Below are 26,709 nucleotides of genomic sequence, written 5' to 3'. Positions count from 1 at the left end.
GGACCAGAGTTTCTTTTAACTCTCTAGGCTTCCTTCTCCATACCCCCAACAGAGGTTTCTGTGCTTCCTTCTGTCCTATTTAGAAATCAGCTTTCTACTTTCCAAAATGACAACAGTTTTATGTCACTGCTTCATTGAGAACCTATGTGCCAGATAATGGATTTAGTGAGACACACATACAGGTATGAAGTTACTAATCCCAGAGTTTACAGTCTAATGAAAGAAAAAGATGAACAATCAGGAAGCAGCTTATATACTTAAGGTCTCTCTCAAATTCTTTTAGCATTTTCTCAGGTAACTTCTAGCATCATTATCAATGAATTAAAATAAAACTCTAATGATAGATCTCTAGACTTTGCATCAGTGGAAGGCATATTTAGAAAAGAAGTGTTTTTGCTGCTCAGATCCCTCTCTGGAGGCCCTATTTACCTAGGTGTGTATAAGTAATTAGCAGCTCCTCTCTCTGCCTCCCCATCAGTGTGGGGTGCCCATGGCAGCTTGCTGCATCTGGCTTCCTGATTTTAGCAGGACCATCCCCTCCTTGACATGTCAAAGAAGGAGACTGAAATAGAATCCAGTCGTGCTGCTTGGGGGGATCTCTCTCTCCTGGCAGTTAGTTCTAGGTGCTCAGTTTGATTAAAATCATTAGTGAGGTGTGTTCACTACTGATTTCATTACCCATGCATGGGACTGAAAGAAGGAATCAGTCTGCAACCTTTGCTCCCCAGCTCTTGCTAGTATAGAAAACCACTGTTGTCAGGTTTCAGTTTTTCACTACTTTATTAGTAAAGTTTCAAGTGCCGTGTCTGGTTCTGCTTCTTTCATTACCATGTGTGTGTGTGTGTATATATATATATATATATATATGTATGTATGTATTTGTTATTATTGTTTTGTTTGTTTATTTGGCCACACCTGCAGCATGTAGAAGTTCCTGGGCCAGGGACTGAACTCACGCCACACCAGTGACCTGAGCCACAGCAGTGACAACAGTGGATTCTTAATCTACTAGGCCACTAGGGAATTCCTCCTTGCCTTATATTTGAATTGTGCTATAGACTTTAAAATGGTGAAAATTTCATGAGTTTGAAATACCGTCCAGATGTTGAAAGATTCAAAGTGCAAGGCTGTGTAAACCCAGATCCAGTCTATAAAATAAGGTTTTCTTCTAGATTGTCAGTCTATCCATCCTCCATCTATGGTTGAGGTGCTGGGCACTGTGCCTCTCCCTAAGAGGTTTACTATTAAGAGAGGAAAAAAAAAATTAGGATCAGGAAACTTCTTTATCAGAAAACTTTTTTTGGCTTTTTAGGGCCACATCCGTGGCATATGGAAGTTCCTGGGCTAGGGGTCTAATCTGGGCTGTAGCCTCTGGCCCACGCCACAACCACAGCAATGCCAGATCTGAGCTGTGTCTGCAACCTACACCATAGCTCATGGCAACGCCGGATCCTTAACCCACTGAGTGAGGCCAGGGATCGAACCCACATCCTCATGGATATTAGTCGTATTCATTTCCACTACACCACACCAGGAACTCCTATCAGATACCTTTTTCATGTTAGATTTGGAGATGGACATTTTCCATATTTTTCTTACCACAGTCTTAGGGTTAGGCTTTCTTTTCACTAGTCTACAGATGAGGACTAAGATTTAGTGAGTTTAAGCAAATTGCCAAGGGTTACATAGCTATTAGGTAGTGGAGCCAAGAAGTAACAATACTGTTTGGGTCTGCTTCAAAAATTGTTTGAAGGAAGAGAAGGCATGGGAGAATGCAGTATGGAAGGGCCAGTGGTGGTGGTAGACTGGAAGTTTCCATCGCATTGTCATTTTACAGAAGAATGAAATGACACTGATTTCATGATCAAACCATCCATCTCCATTTGCCCTGGAGTCTTAGTGTCACAAACTTTTAGAGACTAAGATGACCCTTGGAGTTGGCACTGTGCATTGCTGTCATTGCCCATGGCCAAATTAATCGTTATGAATGCAAATAAACGGACCAATATTAGATTCTGGAAGGATGGAGATTTTCAGATTCCATCTTTCTCAGTGATCCATGCTCCCAACTCAGCTAAGGAAGCTTGGTAAGAACATATTTTGACTCCCACTCTCCTGTGGGAGTGATGGTTGTCCTGTCACTAACAATAAGGCTTCATTGAGTACAAAGGAAACTCCTTTTTGGACACTGTGCCTGATACAGGAGGATGTGGTCATTCTCTCAACAGAGTTTACGTTGTGCTAATGGAGACAGTAACCATACAGTAAGGAGATAATGGCAGTGAACTTGCAACACACACACACTCATATACACATACATTCAAATGCAACACCAAATCCGAGCTGCATCTGTGACCTACATTGCAGCTCACAGCAGTGCTAGAGCCTTAATACACAGAGTGGGGCCAGGGATTGAACCCACATCCTCATGGATACTAGTCGGGTTCGTTACTGCTGAGCCACGACAGGAACTCCCAAGTGCAACATTTTTTATTTTACTCTACTGTTTTATGTATGTAATCAACAGGTGCATCATCAAACAATTTGGGAGTTGACATTGTTTTCAATGTTTTTTTTTTTTTTAACTTACAGTAAGTGTAAAAAATCCCGTTTCCCCCCCATAGGATTGATGACATAGTTGGAAGTAACAGTAATTCACTCAGTTCAGCTTATTCTGAGTGAATAGAGAAGATTCAAGCAACCACCTTTAGCCCTGTTCCTGCCTTTTTTCATGAGAGCTTGGAAGTCAGGAGCAGCTATGGCCAAATCTCTGATGATGAATGGTGTAGGGTGAGACCACCCAGAGCCGGCTTTGCCCAAAGGAGGCTGCACAGGGATTTGTCTGAGGGATGGCCTCACATCAGAAAGGACTGTGCTAATTGCTGCTGTGGTTGAGAGAAGGGAAAATTGGTGTGGGTTTTGGGGTCACTGGGAGGCAGAGCTTGATCTGGGCTACAGAGGATGCTTCGGGATGGGGCAAAGGAGCCAGATTTCGAATATGGGAGGTTATTAAGAGATGCCCAGAGAAACTCTTTTCTGAGATTTGATAGGTACTTACAGGGGAACAGAGAGATTAGGACCATGGGGAGAGAAATTTGGAAGTTTGGAGAGAAAATGTTGAGAAATCAGCAGAGTATAGACCTGGATTGGCCAGCAGAAACTCTGAAATATAATCCGGATCAGGATCCTGTTTTTGTGTATAGGTGATCTTGCAAATTTGTTAAGCTCTCTATGCTTTTGTAAGATCAGCAGCCTCCTTTATTTCTGTGGCCTTTGTATCTAGCAGCCTCATTTTGATTCTTATTTACATGTAGATGTGACAATAGCAGGCAAGGAAACTGGAGAAGCTGGTTTAATTTATTGTTTTTCTGTGTAGGGAATTTTCTTGAAATGGTGTGGCAGGCTGTGTCTACTCTCTATTGTTTGGCTTTTCAGGCAGTATAGTTTTCCTCTTCAAATTAAGCAGATTGGTTAAGAAATTTATGTTTTTAATAGTGAGTGATTCATTGGAAACAAGCAAGTCTGCCATAATTGTGGATCCGTGGTCCTATTTTAGGCTTATTACAAGTAAATTGTTTCAAAACTCATTGTTCCAAAGTTAGGCTGATCAGCAGAATTTCATGGAAATCTGAAAATGTAGATTCCTGGGTGTTAATTAAAGTTCCCTAGTGGCTAGGTGGGCTAAGGATCTAGAGTTCACTTCTGTGGCTGTAGTTACTGCTGCGGCACTGGTTCAGTTCCTGGCCCAGTAACTTCCATATGCCATGGGCATGGCCAACAAAACAAAACAAAACAAAAAAATAGAATGATTAGTCAGGACCCACTGAAACTACCCCTGTACTTCCAGAACTTGTCTCTTCATTTTAATTATTTATTTATTTTTATATTGGGTTTTTTTAGAGCCATATCCATGACATATGGAGGTTCCCAGCCTAGGGGTTGAATCGGAGCTGTAGCCACTAGATTACACCACAGCCACAGCAACATGATCCTAGTCGGGTCTGTGACCTACACCACAGCTCACGGCAATACTGGATCTTTAACCCACTGATCAAGGCCAGGAATCAAACCGGCGTCCTCATGGATGCTAGTCAGATTCATTTCTGTTGAGCCACCACGGGAACTCCTGTCTGTCATTTTTAAAATGCTTATTTAAAAATACAGATTTAAGATAACATGAGAAAGAATATACATACACACACACACACATATACATGATTGGGTCGCTTTGCTGTACAATGAAAATTGACACAACATTGTAAATCAATTTTACTTTAATAAAAACAAAATTAAAAAATACAAATTTCCAATCTACCCCAGAACTACGGACTGGAACCTCTTGGTAGAGGGACTCAGGGATCTTCATTTGTAACAATTAACTCACATCGACAGTTTCCAGCCTCAGATTATTGAGCCTAAGGCTCTCCTATCTACCTTCTCATTTCTAGCCATCACACCTACTGTCATTTAACCAGCAGCCCCCTGGGGACTTAATTCATCCCAAATCTTACCCTGGCAGGCTGTCACCCTATTGCTGCATTATCAGCCATAAGAGAGGTGTGCATGAGGACAAGATGAAGCTCTTCTGGCTCTTCTGGCTCTGGGGGTAGACAGATGAGCAATTGAGAAAATACTCTCAGCCATTACCCAAGGTCTCCGGGGAGGCCCTAGGGGTCAGGGGCCTGCAGTGAAGGAAGATCTCTCAATTTTGGTTCTTCACCGTGTCTTTAACATATAGTTGAGGACTTTGCATTGTCACGAGAATTCATTGAAGTGGGGGATGTGCCTACAACAAAAAAGTGTACCAGACTCTAATCTAGGCAGAGATTTTCATTGTATTTTGTTTTGATTTTTTTTCCTATAACTGGTCTCAAGAGAATATGATGTGCTTCTTAAAAGTCCACGCAGACGTAGCAAACTTTCAGTGGGATCCCAGCATAGGAAGGAAGAAGATCTCAGTGTCTGGCTAGTCGTGATGCATGTTCTCAACTCTCCCCCTTAATAGACACAGTGTACGCTACAGAGAGCAAAGTGTAATTTTAAGAACCATGTTAATTCTTTACAAATTAACACAGCAGATGGTGTTTATGGGAGCCTCAGAGTGAGGAATATTTGGGACGATGTGAGACATGTGTTCCAGGGTTTCGGCCTGCTTTCTACTTAGTTTAGGTTTTAACTGTCATGCTGCAGAAAGGCTGTTGGCCTCATCGAGTTTTCATCAGTTCCAAGTGTGAGCAATTGCCCCATGAGATGGTTCCATGATGGGTCCAGTCACAAGCTCTCTTGGTGAGAAGGGCCTCAGGGAGGTCCCTGGCTAAGCTGAGCGTGAGGCGTACACCTTGCTTGGCCCCTGGTCCTGTGGGAGTGGCTTTGGGATATTGGCGTTGAGGTGGGGAGCAGCCTGGGCTTCCAGCCTGGCTTGGGGATGGGTTTGGGAAGTTGAGAAGGAGCCCAAGGCTTGATAAGCTAAAGGGCCAATGATGAGGTCCAGCAGCTCTAGATTGGGGCTTGCTAGTGTGTAAGTAATGAAAATATTTCTTTAGTTATTTTGACTGTCCCAATCATTAAAAACAAAATATGATTCTCTTTAGTTCCCTCATAGTGATAAGACATAAAGTAACTAGGACCTGTGTGGGGGTTTTTTAGATGGTACCAGCCTTTTGGAGGGGAGTGTGAGAAGCAGAAAAAAGTGCCATGATATAGATTGGGGGTGGTGGTGGTGAGTCTCAGAGGATGGGGCGAGGTGGTCTTTGCAAGGACCAAGAGAGGTTAGATTTGATTGGGGCAGAAAAAAAGCCTTGGTTCTGGAGAGTACAAGGAAATCCCTTTGGGGGGGTCCCCTGGACACACAGGAATTACCTGGAATTCCAGTCTGTGTATTTCCTCTTCCCAGTGTCACCAAGGAAACTTCATTTCGTTCTGAGCTAAGACTGGCAAACAGAAGGGTTCCAGGTGCTCCCTGGGTTGGCCTCTTTGTCCCAGTCAGGGCTCTCTCCTCATCCCTTAAAAGTGCCATTTTAGGAGTTCCTGTCGTGGTGCAGTGGAAATGAATCCGACTAGGAACCATGAGGTTGCAGGTTTGATCCCTTGCCTGGATCAGTGGCTTAAGGATCTGGTGTTGCTGTGGCTGTGGCCTAGGCCAGAGGCTACAGCTCGATTAGACCCTAGCCTGAGAACCTCCATATGCCACAGGTGCTGCCCTAAAAAGACAAAAAGACCAAAAAAAAAAAAAAAAGGGCCATTTCACTGAAGCTATTCCGTCTTGGCATTTAATGTCCTCAAACTTATCTACTCCCATCTTCCACTTTGTTGAAAGAATAATTTGATAAAAGCCATGTACCGTTTGTATGCTTCTTCTCCCAAGTGTGTGTACATCTTTATCCTGTGTATGCATTTGAAGGCTCTGATTTCTGTCCTCCTCTTGCTCAGGTGAGAACCTGTGCCACAGCAGCACCCCAAGCCACAGGAGTGACAAGGCCAAATTCTTAATCTGCTAGAGTACCAGGGAACTCCTTATTGCATTTATTCCTGTTGAGTACATACTCATATGTACATATCGATACATATATCTGATTTCTCAGTCCTAGTCTATATAAGGAACTGTGCAAGAAACTTCAGTTTTAAGGAAATAGAATTGACATCTAAGGTTGACATCAATAAGGTTGACATCTTCCTGTCTGCTTTGGACTGAATTGTGTCACTTGACATTCACATGTTGAAGCCCTAACCTCCAGGGTGACGGCATTTGGAGATGGGGCCTCTTGGGGTAATTAGGTTTAGATAAGCTATTAAAGTGGGACCCTCATGATATCTTTAGTGCTCTTAGAAGAAGGATGCCAGAGAGCTTGCTGGCTCTCTCTCCGCCATGTTTGTTGGCCAGGAAGAGAACTCCCACTAGTGATCCACCCCCTGGACCTTGATTTTGGCTTTCCAGCCTCCAGAATAGTGAAAAAATAAAAGAAAAAAAAAAGGAGTTCCTTTTATGGCTCAGTGGTTAGGATCCACTGGGTTGTGTGTTTGATCCCTGGCCTCGCTCAGTGGGTTAAGGATCCGGCATTGCTGTAGGTCGCAGATGCCGCTTAGATCCTGTGTTGCTGTGGTTTTGGTGTAGGGTGGAAGCTACAGCTCTGATCTGATCCCTAGTCTGGGAACTTCCATATGCCATGGGTGCAACCCCCCACCAAAAAAAATATATATATACACATTACCTTGTTTAAGACCCCATTCTGTGGTACTTTGTTACGTCAGACCAAACTGACTAACATACTGTCCTTAAACTCCTATACTTCTAACTGGGAAGAAGGGATTGTAAATAGTCATGACAAGTTTCAGAACAAAAAGTGATTAAAATGATGCGTTGATGGACATTTAGGTTGTTTCCATGTCTTGGTTATTGTGAGTAGTGCTGCAGTGAACATAGGGGTGCATGTATTTTTTGAATTATAGTCTTGTTTTATTTTGTTTTCAGATATATGCCCAGGAGTGGGATTGCTGGATCATATGGTAGTTCTATATTTAGTTTTATGAGGAACCACAATACTGTTCTCTGTAGTGGTTATACCAATTTACATTCCCACCAGCAGTGAAGGAGGGTTCCCTTTTCTCCATACCCTCTCTAGCATTTGTTATTTATAGACTTATTAATTATGGGAAACAACCTAAATATCCCATCGACAGATGAATAGATTAAGATGTGGTACATATATACAATGGAATGCTAGTCAGCCATAAAAAAGAACAAAATAATGCCATTTGCAGCAACATGGATGCAACTAGAGATTCTCATTACTAAGTGAAGTAAGTTAGAAAGAGAAAGACGAATATCATATTATATCACTTATATTTGGAATCTAAAATATGAAACAAATGAACCTATGTACAGAACAGAAATAGATTCACAGATACAGAGAAGAGGCTTGAGTTGCCAGGGGGAAAGGGGGAGCGGGGTGGGATGGACTGGGAGTTTGAGGTTAGTAGATGCAAACTATTACATTTATAATGCCCTTCTGTATGGTACAGGGAACTATATCCAATATCTTCAGATAGAACAGGATGAAAGATAGTATGAGAAAAAGATTGTGTATATATATATATGATTGTTTCACTTTACTATAGAGCAGAAATTGGCACAACATTGTAAATCAAATATAATAAAAAATTCCTCATCATAAAAAACAATGTTTTGGGAGTTCCTGTTGCAGCACAGTGGAAACAAATCTGACTAGTAACCATGAGGTTGTGGGTTCTATCCCTGGCCTTGCTCAGTGGGTTAAGTATCCAACATTGCCATGAGCTGTGGTGTAGGTCACAGACACAGCTCAGATTCCACATTGCTATGGCTGTGGCATAGGCCAGCAGCTGCAGCTCTGATTCTACCCCTAGCCTGAGAACTTCCATATGCTGCAGGTGCAGCCCCAAAAAAGCAAAAAAAAAAAAAAAAAAGATGTTTTGTCTATATATATTTGCATTTTAACTTTAGAATGTGACATATACGATTCAGTTCAACATAAGACACTTGCACCGTGGGTAATTGTTGCCTAAATGGAAACAGGCAATCAAATAAATGCTATAGGTGACTGTAAGCAGTCAGTGGAGGGTGGGTTGCTATGAGCTGGGAGGGCTGGAAAGTGTGATGAAGGAATTACTATATGAACTGGCCCCTGAGGCACATGAGGTAGACAAAGGCCAAGGCTTGGAGACCCCACCCCGATAGAAGTCCCATAAACCAAAGTAACCCTCTGCCTGTTTTCTGATTTCTGTGAACTCTCGGCAATATGGATCCAGTTACTGACCTCTTTTTGAGGTGGTGGAGAATGCCAGGCTCTGGGGATCTTTTAGGTGTTGATAGATTTTACTGTAACTGATTGGTTTGGGGAATATGCACTTAAAAATGAAGTGGAAGTTTAACTTTCATTGAAATTTAAATCATTTATTCAGTATAAGTATATACGTGTTTGTGTGTGTGTGTATAAAATCAATGGAAATTTGCACTTGGCCTTGGCTACTTTCATCTCAACTGTAAAGACAAAATGGCATTTTTTAGCAGTTTGCTCAGTTCATAGAACAGGCTTCGAAGGCTTTTGTGGTTAATTAACCCTGGCTCTCAGCAATCACCCAAGCTTGGGAGCTGGGGGGAGGGGAGCTCTGATGAAAATCATCTTCTAAGCAGGGTTGCCTGAGAGATAATCACCAAGAATTATACCTGTGTTGAGAAAATAATCAAGGAGCAAGCATTGTAATATTATACAGGTGCCAACCTCTTCTTATAGTTTGATGGGCAAATGGTGAAGTAGGTGAAATTTATTTATTTATTTATTTGCTTTTTTAGGGTCACACCCTCGGCATATGGAGGTTCTCAGGCTACGCGTTGAATCAGAGCTACAGCTGCCAGCCTACACCACAGCCACAGCAATGCAGGATCCAAGCCAGCCGAATCTGCGACCTACACCACAGCTCACGGCCATGCTGATCCTTAACCCACTGAGGGAGGCCAGGGATCAAACCCATGTCCTCATGTTAGTATTAGTTGGCTTCATTTCCACTGTGCCACAAAGGGAACTCCCTGAAATTTATTTTTAGAACCCTACATTTTCCAAATCAGTCATCCGTTTCATACCTACCTCCTATCCCCAGGTTCCTACTTGGACCGTCCATCCTTCCATCCACAAACAAGTCTTTCTGGTACTTAGGAGTTTTATGCTGAGTCCTCCAGGAGAAAATCAAGGCATTCACTACCAGAAAAAGCATGGGTTCTACTCGGCAGGAACATGAAAGCTTGATAAATAATGCAGGGTGGTTTCATCTGCATTGTTTGCCATGGTACCTCATTGAAGGATATGGTCTGAGAAAAGGAGTGTGTTCTAGGCTAGGTCAGTCTAGAAACACCCCCTGGAGAAGGATTTTGAGCACTTTCTTGAAGAATGGGTAGAAGCTGGCTATGCAGATGGTTGAAGGATGAATGACCCTTTTCAGCCAGAAAATGTGTGAGTTGTTTGAGAAGGAACAGATTGACTAGAGATGTGGGCAATTACAAGAAAGAGATGCAATTGTGAACTCTTAAAATACCGTCTCAAGGAGTTCCTTGGTGGCTCAGTGGTCTATGGATCTGGTATTACCACTGCTGTGGCTGTGGTTGCTGCTATGGTGCAGGTTTGATTTTTGGCCTGGGAACTTCCATGTGTCTCAGGCATGGCCAAAAACCCAAAATAAAAAACAAAACGAAAAAAAAAAAAAAAACCAAAATGCAGGCTCAGGAGTTTGGCAGATAGTAGGGATGAAAGGAAGAACTCAATGGGAACTGAGGCATATGGAGCCGAGGAAGTGAAAGCTTGGTCTTAACAGGCCTTACTGAGGAAGACGAGGGAGGAGGATCAACATGGGATGGTGTGGGGCTGAGAGCGATGCTGGGTTGAGGAGGGGCAGTGTTGGGAGTCATGGGCAGATGGATTTGAGGAGCAGCAGGAATCCTAGAAAATTTATGATGGGCAAATTCTCAAGTCTAGTGACTGACTGGATTTAGGGGAGAAAAGGATATTGGGATTTAGAGCTTGGGCAGTGATTAGGGCTGGGAAAAGCCTTGTGGTTGAAACAAGAGTGCTCTGAGCTGGGGGACCTTCTGGGGGTCTTTCCTCTCTACCACGCTGCCTTCGAATGATTTGGATCTGGTGGTTTAAGGCCTCTGATTCAGCCAGGTGCTTTTGGTTGGGACAGAAATCCAACATCAACAAACATGGGGGAGTTTGTTAACACATGAAACCAGCAAATCCACTGATGGCTTCTAATGGATTTAGGTACAGTTGGATTCAGGAACACATGCTCCGTCACTGACACAATCATAATGTTCATTCACTCATGAATGTTCATTCGCTGATGTAATCATATTTATTGAGTGCCCATTATGTGCTAGGCAAAGCCCCAGACTGCTAGGATATAGTAAGTAAAACAAGACTGTACCCTCATGGAGTATTTTATACGTTTAGTATATAATGAAATTAAGAACTCATTTGGTTTAACTCCAAAATCTGACCTCCCTTCCCCTTCTCTTGCCTTTCCTCCACCTTGCCTTTTTTTCTTTTTTTTTAAGCCACACCCACAGCCTGAGAAAGTTCCCAGGCCAGGGATGGAACCCTAGCCACAGCAATGACAACAACAGCTCCTTAACCACCAGTCCACCAGGGAACTCCTCTTTTTTTCCTTCTGTTTCATTTCCCTAGCTCTCTCTCTCTCTTTCTCTCCCTTCCCCCTATCTCACAGATGTGCTTTCTTTCTGTGGCCTCAATTTTCAAAGACTCCTTAACTAGCTCAAGAGAAATGGGCAGCCCATTTATGAATCGGTGGAGGGTAAAAGTCTGCCTCCTTCCTGACCCTTCCACCTACAACCTTATCGCTGAACCTCACTGGCTTGGATGTTACCATGAGTTTATTCTAAGCCAGACCTCCTTGGTTGAGAATCGGAAGGAAAAATTACAGGATTTACCAAAAGAACAGGGAGAGGTTGCTGGGAGGATGAGAACAGGCAGTGATGGGCCCTGGCCTCCCTGAGTCAGGCCTTCTCTGTGCCTTGCTTGATGCTTGATGTGTGTACTAACATCGTTGTGCTCATAGAGAGGCTCTGGGAGTTTCGCAAAGAATGCTGTCCTGATGTTCTAACTTTATACATCGATGATTCTTTCACTGAACATTGATGAGGCCTGTCAGAGAAGCGTGAGATACATTTTTTTCCCTGACACTTGATCATCAGTGTTTTCCTCCCACCCTCATCCCAGAGTCCAGGAAAGCTAGATTTTTATGTGGTCAAAGTATCCTGATCATGGGTTTGATTTGTGGCCAGTGTTAAACTTTCATCCATTCTAAAGAGATATTGCCCATTTCTCTCCTAAGAGAAATGTCCATAGCTAGCGAAAAGGAAATATTTGGAAAGGTTCACATTCTCAGGCTGTGATTTACACATAATATAAAGCTATTATGAAATGTTCAAGGTTCTATAAATAACTGGTGCTATTTGTAATAAGAATATTCTTTCTATGTACAGGGTTTGAGGGTAGATGGGCAACCTTCCAAATATGATAGGGTGACTGCCAGATCAATAGGTAACTTTTTTCTCCTCCCTCCTTTTGTCTAAATCATAGGTTTAAATGACAGGAAAATGAGTTGGGGATGGAGTGCATGGCACATTATTGCTTTCTGCCATTCTGATAATTTTGACTTCCAGCTCTTTTAAATGACAAAAGTTTGAAGACTGGGCATTTGATTAGCTCCCCATACATTCAATATGTTAGATTCACTGCTATACAACATTTTGTAGATTTCTCATACATTGAGGTTTGCAGGTACTATTGAGGGAAAGGAAAAGATTGATAGACATTGGCCTTCTTGCAGTCATTTCCATTATATTAATATTATGCCCTAAAACTAACTTGGAACCACAGATCTGATGGAAGCACTGAGGTGATGATTTATATTCTCAGGGCCTCCCTGAGTGACCCCTTGTAATGAATTATGTGTTTAGGGTGGGATAAAGGGTTGGGGTGGGGGAAGGCCTTTAAAAAGATGTTCAGTCAATTTCAGAAATATAAAAATTACTATTCTTTAATTTTTTGTTTTATAAATTAGAGAGTTAGGGGTTTCCATTCTGGCTCAGCAGGTTAAGCACCCAACATGGTGCCCATGAGGATGCGAGTTCAATTCCTGGCTTCGCCCAGCAGGTTAAGGATCTAGTATCACCTGTAGGTTGCAGGTGCAGCTTGGATCTGGTGTTGCTGTGGATGTGGCATAGGCTTGATGCTACTGCTCCGATTTGACACTTAGCCTGGAAACTCCATATGCCACAGATGTGGCCATAAAAAATAAAATAAAATAATAAATAAATAAATTAGAGTTGTGAAATATTCAGCACATAATTTAAATATTCTGCATACCTTTTTAGTATTTCAGAAGGAATGATGGCTATTTAATAAAAGAGAGAGAGAGGACAAAGAGGAAGAAAAATGAAGACCTCATCTGATAAGTAAGAGGGGCTTTTATTTCCCCAAAGGACAAAGGGTAGTGTTATTTTAAAAAATGAACTAAAATATTGTCTTTTTCCTGAAGCATGATTGTGAAAAATCAGACTTTCAATTAATGGACTCAATCTTTTTTTCTTTTTTTTTTTTTTTTTTTGGTGTAAGATTAAACTGAAAATAGGAAATTCTCCCTGACAGCATCAGATACTTTGGCAAATTGAGCTTGAAGGTAGAACTAGAGGATGGGAGAATAAAGGATCTCCTATAAAAAGCCAAATCAGGAAATTCACTCTCTTCCCTCTCATCAGTTCAAGCTGTGGATCTACCCCAAATGTGTTCTGTAAAATAAAGCCAAAAGAATAAAACAAATAAAGTTTAATAAACACGCACCTCCCTAGCACAACAGATGGCAACCAGGAAAGCCGCCCGTAGCAGTGTGAGAGAGGGCTCCGCCTGTCTTCTTTTTTTTCATAATGGTAGTTAGTCAATGGCTTTCCTCTCTGGCAGTCTCATTCTCTGCAGGTAAAGATAAAGAAGATACATGGGGACCAGTCCCAGAAAGGCACACGAGATCTGCAGACCACAGCCTGTGACAGAGCAGATAGACCTCAAACTGAGAAGTTTTTTGGATAGCTTTTGAAAAGAAACACGTAAAAATCATAGAATCCTAGAATTTTAGGGGTGGGAGAGAGTTTAGATGTATCATGGAAATGGCCCTGGGCTGGGAGTCTGGCAGTCCTGGTTAGATACTCTTTAGCCACATGCTCCGAATCAGTAATGTCATCTCTCTGGGTCTTACTTTTCTTCATCTTTGAGAGGAATGAGAGGTTGAAGAAGCAAAAGAAATTGACTGAGTGACCTCTGCTGCATCAGGTACTGGGCTACATACTCCATATCCGATCTCACTCTCTTTTAAAAATATTTTTATTAAAGTATAGTTGATTTACAATGTTGTGCCAATTTCTTCTATATAGCAAAGTGACCCAATCATATGTGTATATATTCTTTTTCTCATATTATCTTCTATCATGTTCTTTCCCAAGAGATTGGATATAGTTCCCTGTGCTGTACAGCAGGACCTTATTACTTATCCATTATAAATATAATAGTCTGCATCTACTAACCCCAAACTCGCAGTCCATTCTGCTCCCGTCCCTCTCCCCCTTGGCCACCACAAGTCTGTTCTCTATGTCTGTGAGTCTGTTTCTGTTCTGTAGATAGATTCATTTGTGCCATATTTTAGATTCCACATATAAGTGAAATCATAGGGTATTTGTCTTTCTGACTTACTTCACTTAGTATGAGAATCTCTAGTTGCACCCATGGTGCTATATAGGTGGCATTATTTTGTTGTTTTTTTATGGCTAAGTAGTATCCATTGTGTTATGGACCACATCTCTTTTAATGCTCACAATAATCCCACAGAGCAAGCATTTATCCTCGTTTACAATCAGAAGACCTTGCCTGACAGCCAATTCCAGCCCTTCCAGCAGGGCTGTGAGGAACTCCCCACAACAAGGGAAGCATGGTTGTGGTGGTCACGTGCTCCCAATGGTTTGGGGGCTCCAGACTTTCCTGGGTCCTCTCATCTCTGGCCCCTCCGTTGGACAGATAATAAGTCTAAAGTGTAGAGACGTTGCCAGGTCACTTAGGTAGTTTTTGGCAGAGAGTCCTTATGACCACTTTTTGTTTCCTTCTGTTCAGCAAAGGCAGGGCGTAAATGGATGTACTGGCTTAAGACCACACACTTTCGTTTTATTATTAGGTGATGGTGTCAAAATGAAGACACAGAACACCCTTCACTTCACTTAAACCATTTCCAGTTTATAGAACCTGGAAGGTCAGGGAGGGAGAGTTGAGTGATGCTTCTTGTTGATTCCCTGGGAACTAGAATTGGCTCCAAAAGATCACATTTTTAGTTATTTAATATATGCAACAACCTACTCCGTAAAAAGCATTCATCTTGAGTTTCTGCCCCTTATTTTGCCTCTTCGACTCTCCCAGACTAGTTGTTTAAAATGAACTTCCCAAAACATTCCTTCTTTAAACAGCAATAACTCTTCCTTTAGGAATTCTAGCTTTTGGTAAAGTTTTCCTGCGTTACCTGCCTGAGTGGAGAAAGTAGAAGTCCAGGTGTTCTAAAAATAGTTTCTGTGTAGTTTCCAAAGCAATACTTTAATTTTTTTCCACATCAGAAATACTGTCCTAATTACCCTGAATGCTATTAATGCCTTGTATTGTTTCCAGCACACTGACACACAATGATTGATTGTCCTGCTAACCTGGTGAAGAAGACAGGGCATATATTATGCTATCCATTGTGCTTATGAGACAATTCAGACATAAAAAATGAGCAAATGGTTAGTCCAAAATCACAGAACCTAATAACGAAAGGCTGACACTTGGAGGTCAGAATCTTTCTTTGATCTCTCTCAGCGATTGGTTTCCTGTCCATTTTAAGTAGATAATTTAAAAATATTTCTGGGAACTTCCCTGGTGGCTCAGCAGGTTAGTGTTGTCACTGCTGTGGCTTGGGTCACTGCAGTGCATGAGTTTGATCCCTGGCCCTGGAACTTCCACATGCTGCAGACACAGCCAAAAAAAAGTTTTTCTGAGAGTTCCCTACTAGTCTAATGGTTAGGACTTGGTGCTGTCACTGCTGTACCCTGGGTTCAATACCTGCTGTGGGAACTGAGATCCCACGTAAAGCTGCTGCAGGCATAGCCAAAAAAAGAAAAAAAAAATTCTATCTGGAATCATAACAGAGCACAGGAAAATATGGAGTGATGGAATGATAGTCCCATTTGCTATCTGAGCATTAGGGGGTTACTGGCCTTTTTCCTGTGCCCATACCATACCTTATTTAAAGAAATTAGTGCTGGAGTTCCCGTCGTGATGCAGTGGTTAACGAATCCAACTAGGAACCATGAGGTTGTGGGTTCAATCCCTGCCCTTGCTCAGTGGGTTAAGGATCCGGCATGGCCATGAGCTGTGGTGTAGTTCACAGACATGGCTTGGATCCCGCATTGCTGTGGCTGTGGTGCAGGCTGGAGGCTACAGCTCCGATTAGACTCCTAGCCTGGGAACCTCCATATGCCTGTGGGAAGTGGCCCTAGAAAAGGCAAAAAAAAAAAAAGAAAGAAAGAAATTAGTGTTAACAAAGGGCCAGTGAATGAATGATTTCAGCTGGTGGCCCCAATTTCCTATGGTTTAGTCCTGGCTTCACCATTCCCCAACTCCTCTAAAGCATGAAAACCAATATGGCACCCAAGTCAAATGCCATTTTTACATTGCTTTCTGCTAGAGACTTGAAAGCTGGAGAAATCAGATTGCAATTATTATTACAAGAAGAGAATCCCAAAGACACAGGGATATGGAATATTAATGTCACTGGAGGTCCTCTGAGCTTGCAGATCAAACTATAGTTGGCTGTAATCACACTCTAAAGATGCTCTTATAAAATAATTTGTCTCTACACCTAGTCAAACCAATCCCCTCACATCGTGGAGAAAAGGCTGGCGTGTTCCACTTGCTGTCCTCCCAGTGCCTGCCTCACTGTTTCTTGACTTGATCTGGCTCTGGCCCTCCCTTTTTCCTACTCAGATTTTATCCAGGATGTAAGGTCTAGATAAATCCCCCCATACCTCTGTGAGATTACTTGACTTTACAGACGTAGCATCTTCTTCCTCTTCTGAGCATCTCATTTAGCTCTGTAGGTAGCTGGTCTCTCTACATAGTTCACGCTGGGGTCATTTACTGGATTAGGAGCTTCTAGAGTGTGAGGACTGGACTCTCAATTTTTGTGTGTCTCCCTTGCCCCCGCCTTCGATGACCAACACATGCCTCACAATTTAGGGCTTAAAGGCAAGTGCTTTATAGTTGCTGGGTATTGATGCCAGCCTAGATACAGGATCCCATGTTGTCCATCTGTTGATAGAACAAGGCAATGGTGCCTTCTCATGTGTGTCTATAGCCATCTTGAGCAGCACTCCTATCCCTGGGGGAGGGTGCTGACTTAGCAGATAAAATTATGGGTCACCCAGTTAAACTAGATTTTAGGTAAACATTGACTTTTGTTGTTGTCATTGATTGTTTGTTTTGATAGAAACATATCCCCTAATTTTCTAAAGTTTAAAATTAAAAAATTTTATCTGACTTGGGCTTGCATGACACACCTCACTGGCTTCAGCCTCATCCTGGCCCTGTCAGATCTTGTCTGGATTTAAAATTGTGATATCTGATCTACACTGCATTAATTTTGATTTCTTAAACTAGTGCATTAAATTGTGTTTTACCTGAGTTCCCTGGTGGCCTATCAGTTAAGGATCCAGTGTTGCCTCTGCTGAGGTTCAGGCCACTGCTCTGGTGCAGGTTCGATCCCTGGCCCAAGAACTTCCGCATGCCATGGGCATGGCCAAAAAATAAAATAAAATTGTCATTTACCTTGATTCATAAGTTCTTTGATGATGCTTACATTTTATACCTGAGGCGAGCACCTCATTTCTCTCATCCTGCTCCCAGGTTTGCTCTCATCCTCATGGTCTCATTTTTAAAATGGCAATAGTGATAGGCCACTGGTAGGATGCAAAGATCCCTGTGACTGACACAGTATTTATTTAGTAATTATTTTATATATTCACACTATCTTGACTTTTTTACATTGGAAAGTTGAAGGATCCAGTCTCCTCTCATAGTCACATTTTCAACCAAATTCACAATGGGTCATTTTTCAAAGTAAGTTTTTTTATGACTCTCCTACACGGAAAGGACTTAAGAAGCCTGTGGTTCTCAGAATGATCATGGCCCAGACCACCATAACAATACCCATAGTTTGAAGGAGCTATGTCCTATTTGCAAGGGGCAAACCAAGAGAAAAGCAACAGGTCTGGGTGCTAAGCTGGTGTCACACTCACTAGGGAGAGCCAGGGCCCTGAAGTCACACTCACTATGTGACAGCCGCCTTCAAAATATCAACCAGCACATTGTCTTCTCCATCTACGTTTGTTTCCCTGGCACTAATTGTGTGCTGATATTTCAAAGTTTCAAAATGTTAGTCACTGTCTTTTAAGCTCTTTCTGCTGGAGACTTCAGAGTGTACACCTGAGAGGGTCAGAATTTGAGTTTAGGGAGTGGAAAAGGATGATGGAGTCTTGTAGGATTTTAGATGATTAAAACGACTCCCCTGTGCCCTGTTTAGGGCTTTTTTTTTTTTTTTTTTAGGCTGCACCCATGGCATATGGAGGTTCCCAGGCTAAGGGCCTAATCAGAGTGTAGCTGCTGACCTATGCCACAGCCACAACAATGCAGAATCTGAGCTGTGTCTGTGACCTACAGCATGGCTCACGGCAACACTAAATCCTTAACCCAATGAGTGAGGCCAGGGATTGAACCTGCATCCTCATGGATGCTAGTCAGATTTGTTTCTGCTGAGCCAAGACAGGAACTCCTGTTTTGAGCTTTTTAATGAAAATCCTGTAGGGTTACCCATCAGGCAGATGCTCAGAAAGAAATGATTAATTAAGCAAGTTGTGGAAAAGAGTGACTGCTTCAAATCTAGCAATAGGTAGATCATATGCATATGTAGCAGCCTTATGCATCCAGGATTTTGTCACTGGAAGAGAAACACTTAGAAGTCTGTTGGCTGTCAAGGTCTATGTATCCTCAAAACATATTATCTTATTAGGCACACTTTATGACCTGGGATCTCATTTTGTCATATACACAAATTACTGCAGAGACCTACATGATTTTACAGAGACTTTTTCTGTGAAAAAAGAATTGGCCTGCCACGAGGACCATCAATCAATCAATCTATAGGGTGTTTGACTCAAGTTTAGATAATTTAATAGCTTTGATAAAGATTTTGAGAAAATGTTCTCTTCGAGGGGAGGTAATGCCATCTGTATAGTTATACAGAGCCTTTTATGCAATGGAATCCTGTCATTGTTGTGGTTTTTAGAAGACAGTGGAGTTTCTGTTTGGTTTGGCTTGAACTGGGTTGCTACAGCAGTGAGTAAAATAGAAAAATAAAAGGAAAATAGAAAGGAGACAAACTTCTAAACTTGCGAGTGAATAATTTATCAAAGGAGAATGTTATTATTATCTTTTGCCTTTGCTTCTAACAGTCATGAGGGAACTTTTCCTCATGACCTCCAGCTGTGGGTTCCTTATTATCATGTTTAGCATTCCAGTGCCTGGCAGAACAGAGATTAGAAACACTATGTAAAGCATCTCTTTTGATTTTGATGCAAACATTAGCAAAAGGCCCGTGATGCCTTGGTATAAAATTCTGGGTTCTGATCGTTTACCTTAAGTTTCTTTTCTATTTTAGTTTTTATCGTCTCAATCGTCTTCTATTCAGAAGTGTGCCTACATAATAGAAAATCATGAAACATCTGTATTTGAAGGCAATAACACAATATCCTTGTGTTTACTTAATCACTAAATATCTGGAGAAGGGAAGCAAACATAGATTTGCATGGAGTTGAATATGAACATATGCATAACCATCTTGAGAATGTATTGATTTTTATCAATTTTTAATTTTTATTTCAGAGAAAACTGCCTTTAGAGACCAAATTATAGTAGCTGTGTACGGAAAAGAATCTTTTTTAAAAAATCGCTTGACCTCTACAACTCAAGTGTATTTATGAGTTTTTTCATCTTTAATGTCACTAACATTGAATTTTCTAAATCAGAAATTATTTCTCTTTTCTTAATAGACTGGAAGGAAAGAAAAAGGAGATCCTCTAAACATCGCCATTGATAAGATGACCAAGAAAACAAGAGATCTAAGGAGACAGGTACTGTTTTGATTTTTATTTTAAGTGCATAGTACTTAGTGGTGGTTTCCAAGAATGTCCTTTTTCCCGGTGTCAGCTTAGAGCTGATGTTCAGGTTGCTCTTCTTTACAACATCTACATACACACAGAAACATTTCGGCAACAAGTTATAGTCTGCTGAGCAAACAGATGTGACAGGTGCAAAGGGTGTGGTGATGAAACTAACCTCTGAGTTCCAGGAACCCTCGTATTGCCTGACATAATCTTCCCAGGTGAGAGTTGATGAATTTCTTGCCTTCTACACCTGGTTTTTAGTTTTTCAGACCCAGGTATGCAAAGAACCAGCCTCTGATTCCTGTTGGTTCTTACTTAAACTCCCGAGGCAATCAATGAACAAACAAGAAGGCTGATGGTTAATGAGAAATACAACTCTTAATCTGATGGGCTAATTAAGCTCTCTGTTCCAGTGGATTCCCTTGGGGATATAAATCTAGGGGAAATTTTGCTTTTCAGATGGCTGCTTGGGAAGCAGGGAACCAAGGCAAGGAGGGGTAGTTGGATGCTTTCAATGGCTAATGGCATCATTAGTCCGAAGGACTATGTCTTGGGAGGAGTGAGGAATTCCTGGTCAGGGCCCCTTTTCATCTTGAAAGTGCTATGTGAACAGTAGTACATGTTGTCCAGTAAGCCTTATTTTATACGTTGCCATGGTGAGCTCCACTTTCTTCAGTAGGGTTATTTCTCTAGAAGAGACAATACCACCCCTTAAGTTCCCAGAAAATTTGTTCATGATTTCCACCTGAGAGACAACCTACCTTCTTTTTTTTTTAATTTGCTTTTTAACTTTTTTCATTTACTTTTTTCTTTTTTCCTTTTTGTTTTATTTTCTTTTCATTACCCCCCCCACACACACTTTTTGGGGGAGGCGTCCTAGCTGGTAGCTTTTGCCTATATCCATCTCACTCATCAAATGATTATGATTGATTGATTATGTTGGTCATTTAGAATCAACCACTGCCCTGGGACAACACTTGCTTTACTTTCTGCATCTGGAAAAGCAGGACTGGCATGGCTGCATCATCTAACACTCACTCCTGCAGCCTGTTGACTGTGGGCAAGATAAGCAAGATGCCGGGGCAACAATGGCCAATGAGCATCTTAAAAAATGTTTAGAATGGGGAGCTCCCCTGGTGGCTCAGCAGTTTAAGAACCTGAGATAGTGTCCGTGAGGATGTGGGTTCGATCCCTGGCCTCTCTCAGTGGGTTAAGGATCTGACATTGCTGCAAGCTGAGGCCTAGGTTTCAGCTGCAGCTCTGATTCGACCCCCTAGCCCAGGAACTTCCACGCACCACAGGTGTGGCCACAAAAAGAAAAGAACAAAAAATGTTTAGAATGAGAAGAAAACACAACTTCAGATCCTGGCTGGGAAGACACAACTTCAGGATATCACTGGAAGGTACAGACACACTTGAGTTAATGTCCCCTAGAAGATGGCACAATTAGTTTTAGGATATGAAGACTCTAGTTTGACTGCCTGGCTAACAAGCCCTTTTAGGGAAAGCATTTTCTTTTTCTTTTACCTTGAAATAAGGCAGAATAAAACATTGTCTTCTTAGGCATTAATAAGTAACACCAAAGAGATGTATGGACAGATATGCCTCTCTTTGCTCTCTTAGACCATCTTTCCATACAAAGCCCCCATCTGAAATGAAATGATAAGGCTGGTAGGGATTGGGATTGAGTTTAGGGGAAATCAGCAAATCAGGTATCTGGAACTTGGGATTTTACTTCTTCCTCTGCCGCTAAATTGGATGTGCTGAGTGTGGATCCTCCGTCTCTTGGTCTCCTCATATCTGTAAAAGTAAGGAGCCAAACTAGGTCTATGAGCAATCTTTGGATGAGTCAATTCATTTCCTATGCTAGAGGTTCCTAATGCCTGATAATCACAGATTTTAAAAGCAGTGGGAGGGCATCAGGCACTTCTTCTAGGGTTTGCCTTTGGCTGGATTGTCAACTAGGCAAAATTCGTGAAGTGAGTCTTCTGACCTCCCACCTAGGTCCTAGGAGGGATCATTCTTTTACATTCGGGAGCCAGCACCCTAAGTTCTCTGCATTCATGGACCTAGTATAGCAGGTTTTAGTCTCAGTAGGAAGGAATGGATAAAATAGTTTTTACCTTGTTGTTACAGTTCTCAGAAAAGACTCTTCTTAGCTGTAGACGGATGCGGTGGTAAAATTTGAAGGTGGACTTTATGGTGGTATTTTAAATGCTTGGGTGACAAGATCCTTGGAAATCTTGTCCTTTAGGGCAGCAGTGGAAGGAATATGTCAGCCCTTTGAATCACGCCACGTATGATTTTTCTTCTCACCCTTCCCAGAGATTGAGAGGAATAAGGATAAAAGAGTTGTTTTATGATATTAAGATCCAATATATGGATTTATGTTTTATGATATTTCAGACCACATCCCCGAATTTGGTTCTAACATCCTTCTTTTCTCCAGGATGCCTTTCTAGAACTAAGACGGTCCCCCATCTGTCAGCTCCATCCCTATCCATATGTTGGGATATTTTAATCTCCCCTCCCCCCATCTCTTCTGTTTCTCTACATACACTTGTAGTTGTACGAAAGCTTCTCTGATCTAAACAGAAGTTACCTAGCATTTCTGCAGATGGAACATGTGAGGACTCTGATTAGCTTGGCCCAGGTAGAGCTTCAGTTTAGATTTGGGGAGCTAGTTAATAGGATCAGCTGAGTTTTATCTGAGTCTCTGATAGCAGCTACTACATGTTTCAACTACATGTTTCCCTATTGCTAAAAAACTCTCTGTTCTTTCAATTACAGACATGCTTTGTTAGAAAAGACTCTACATGAGGACCCTCAGCTATCCATGTCTAACTTCCCTGCACACCTATATTCCTGTATACAATATTTACAGAAATGAAATTAAATAGGGGAAAAAAATCTGAAAGCAAAGAAAAATATTTTGAGTGACTTTCATAAGTTCTCACTCTTTGGGTTTCCTTCCTCTTCCTCTTAGCCTTAAAGTTGGGCAGTGTCCTTCAGGAGGGTGACCCTGCAAATTTCTAGTCACCAAATTAAAAAGAAGTAAAATCAATTGTGATCATTACCTTGGACGTCCCTAAGGAAAGAAAATGGATTTAAATTTGTAGACACGTGAAGAAAAATTGAATCATTGAATAAACAGAATTTCTGTCTAAGCAGAATTTTCCAGTAAGTAGAAACTCCCCCCCACCCCTCCTTTTCAGGCACAAGTATGCCCCAAGGAGCTGGGGAGTCATAAATTGGGAAGAAGGTCCTAGGAACCTAAGGGTGTTATTTCAACTGACTGGCTCAGATCCATCCTGCCAATTAAACCCATGAGAGCAGGCAGTGGTAGAACAGAATCCTTGAGTATTTTGTTTGGAATTAAACATGGATTTAGGGGACTGTAACTGCCAGCTTTAAGCATTATGTTTTCATTTTAGAGCTATGGGCACAGTATGCCCCATGTCTGAGCTATTGTCACTGCTGTTATTCTGGAATCATCCCATTTTAAAAACCAAAGCTTTTGGCTGAGTCGCTGCCTTGGGTACCTAGTAGCCCACATGGTCTATCCATCCCATACAGAGGGCCCAGTTGGTGGCTGCCAGCTGCTTCTCAATGCCCTCCTTCTATGTGCCACCTGTGAACTATTCTAGGCCTGGCCTCTTGATTTTCCTTAAGCTCACAGTGTTGCTGGTTTATCCTGATTATTATTTTGGTGCGTGTATTAGTCTTTTTTTTTTCCCCACCCAAAGTTGATAAGCAAATCAGGACCCAAATGTTTTCCTATGAGAAGCTAATAAATAGTAATCATAACATGTTAGGGTGTTGCTAAACTTAGCAACTCTCTCTCATTCCCAAAACCAATCAATGGCCTAATTCTTATTCCTTCACTCCTAATAGCCATGATAATAATTCCAGCAATGAGATTCAGTAAGTGTCAACTTGACAAAAGTGTCGATTTTGCTATCACAATCAAAACATTTTCAACAGACAACAAAAACCATGTATAGAGTGCTTTTATGCTGGGATGCTACTTAACAGAGTGGGTTATACAGCAAAGGATTGAAAACAAACAAGCAAAACATGTCACTGGATGGTATGTTAAAGGTTGATTTAGCAAGATCCTGCCTCCAGATAGGACCACGGAAAAAGCTCCCAAGATTAATAAGAAATAATTACAGGTGAAGACTGCTCAGCTCTCCCCTTTATGACCCAATTCCTTGTATAAGAACTGTGATTAACGGTGGGCAGTCATCTTCGAGAGCTTGTAAAATCACTGTCCACAAGGGTAAACTAAATTATAGCTGACAGGTATTGGGTCCTTTTGATGTGCTAGGTGCCGTTCTAAGTTTTCTCCATGAATGTGAAAGCAAAACACCTGTGACTCAAACCTAGCCAAAATCCAAACTGGGACTCAAACCCAGCCAAAACCCAGTTTGGGACGTGAACCCACTTTTTTTTTTTTTAAGTTAGAATCACTCACCTGGTGTCTGGATTTACTGAGACTCCGGTTCTTTGTGCCTCCGTGCAGAAGAAATTCAGCAAGAGAAAAAGTGAGAGGCAAGAAATTGATTTATTAAGATAGGACCCTTGTGAAGGATGCAAGTAGTCAGGCAAGGAGGCTCTTCCCCGAGGATTAGGTGGACTACATATTTATAATCCAAGGAAAGTGGGGAGGGGGAAAAGACTACCTTCTTCCGAGTTGGCATCAGGCTTACATCATCCCTCCTCCTTTGCACCCGCTAAGAGAGTATATTTGACATTATCAGGTCAAACTAGGACTGTCCTGATGCTTATTCAAATCAGCAGAAGGGTGGTAACATACGCTAAAATATGTTGAATCATCTCAGGTTTCCATATAATGAGGGTCTCCTACTTTGGAATGTTGTCTTTCCCTTAAATTCCTCTCCTTGGTCCTAAGGATCGTCATCTTGCTGAACTGGAATACAAGCCTCGTTTTCACTCAATGACCTGAGGCATATCTCACGCTTTTACTTATGGTTTTATAGCTAAGCAAGCCTTCATTGTTCCACGATGTTCTGATGGCTTTCTGGCACAATTATTAACTTACAGTGGTCTCCCAAAGGTCCCTAGTTTTTCCTATCTATGGTCCCCTACTGGGACTTCTGCAACCACCTGTGTAACTATCCTACTCCATCCCTATCAAAGGACCACAGTTAAATCCTCATGCCAGTTCTGTCAGATGGAAGCGACTGTCACCATGCCCATTTTGCAGATGAAGTCATGAAGCCCAGTAATGCACCCATGGCCACACAAAGTGTGGATGCGTGGGGGGTCCAGTCCAGACAGTCTGGCTGTGGGGTCTTTGTTCATAACCCTTCCCCATCCTGCCAGTCCACAGAATCAGAGGATGTAGTTGGGTCATCCATGAATTAATCTCCTCCAGGGGATGCAGATGGGGAACAAAAAGGAGTTACATTATATGTAGAGGGGCTTTGTAGTTTTCAGTTGTACCTCTGCTACTCTAGGCTTGGGAAGTGTAACATGTGTGTATTTCAGACAGAAAAAAATATCTGTGGTACATGTCAAAAATAGAGTTCTTGTTTGTGATAGGATATCATCTCTCAGGTCTCCAGCTGTTATGGTTCATTGGATCCTCTTTTTTTAAAAGTGCTGTTATGTTTAGGTAGCTGGCTTCTCAAAGGATGAATTATAGACTTTCCAAAACATGTACAGAGAGAAAAAAAAAGGAATTTTTAAGGCATTCAATTCTTCTTCTCACATCTGCTCATGATGGGGCCAATTATTTTTAGATTCATTGTAAGAAAACAGTTTGAAATCACTTATTTCCAAGACGTGAAGCTGCTTTTCTTCCTAAGGATATCAGGCTACCTATATGGCTACAGTTTTAAAAATTATAAAATAAATTATTTCCTCCAAATGCTAAGATTTGTGTTTTTCACCCTGAAGGCTGATGTCAGAGCTCATCATCGCAGGAGTTTGGTCCCGAGGTCAGGTTACCATGCTGCTCTAGAAATGTAGAAACCAGAAAATGAGCGTACCCCAACTGGGGTTTGAAATACAGAGCAGACACAACTCGGAGACAGCTGAACACAAATGGCATGAAAAACATCAAAATCAGAATTAAAAAGGCCGGAAGGAGAAGGGCAGAGGTAGGAGAGGGCTCAAGAAAGGCCATCCTTGGACCTGCCTCTTGACCATGGGCTGTATAGTCAAACTACTTCTACCTTCGGATAATCTTACTACAGCAGCCCTGAATGTCAGGCCACCACATACTTATTTATCCCCTAGAAAACACTCACTAGATACATGATTTTATTCCTTGGAAACAGATCTTAAAATATCACTATGGGGAAGCTCTTCTGTTTAAATCATGGAGAAGGTTAATTGATTCCTACGAGCAAGTGGTCAAATGGTTCACAAAGGAATTCAAGCCTGCGGAGGGCACCAGGCTTGAACTCTCTGTCACTAGATCGCAAAAAAGGACCAGGAGCTTGATCAACATTGATTAATCAAATAACACATTCTACTGAGCAAAGGGATCTGTAACATATGTATGAATAGGAAACTGCTCAATTAAGTGGAGGCTTCAGGTTACTGATTTGTTCCCTTCCGCTGATTTCTCCAGGCCCCCAAAGTCAAGCAAAGTGGGATGGGGAAAGAGTTCCCTCGGGGCTTGGTGGGTTAAGGAGCCGGCGTTGTCACTGCTGTAGCTCTGGTGACTGCAGTGATGAAGTTCGAGCTCTGGCTTAGAACTTCCACATGCTGCCAGTGCAGCCAACACACAAACAAAAAACCAAACCAAACAAACAAAAAAAGGGGAATGAGGAAAGATAAATAATAAATAAGGCTCAAAACATTCAAGAGAATGTCTGCTTCTGGTCCTCTCTCTCTCT

At 41.8% G+C, this 26,709-nt stretch overlaps 1 protein-coding gene across 12 annotated transcripts in view; it reads left to right on the top strand.

Annotated features, from left to right (window-relative positions):
- Positions 1 to 26,709, top strand: part of CTNNA2 (catenin alpha 2) — a 1,217,074-nt gene that overhangs the window by 915,982 nt on the left and 274,383 nt on the right. For all 12 annotated transcript variants that reach the window (XM_021088202.2, XM_021088201.2, XM_021088200.2 and 9 more), the window contains one exon: positions 19,724 to 19,804. In XM_021088202.2, the coding sequence (XP_020943861.1) occupies positions 19,724 to 19,804 (81 nt within the window). The remainder of the gene's footprint in view (positions 1 to 19,723; positions 19,805 to 26,709) is intronic.

The sequence above is a fragment of the Sus scrofa genome, chromosome 3 (assembly GCF_054392235.1).
Source record: "Sus scrofa isolate SSC_HxYL_T2T_F1_AM1 chromosome 3, Sscrofa_HxYL_maternal_Yorkshire_Landrace_v2.0, whole genome shotgun sequence".
In the NCBI taxonomy this organism is placed as follows: domain Eukaryota; kingdom Metazoa; phylum Chordata; class Mammalia; order Artiodactyla; family Suidae; genus Sus; species Sus scrofa.
The sequence above is the reverse complement of the archived record's forward strand: the minus strand, read 5'-3'. Positions and strand labels throughout refer to the sequence as shown.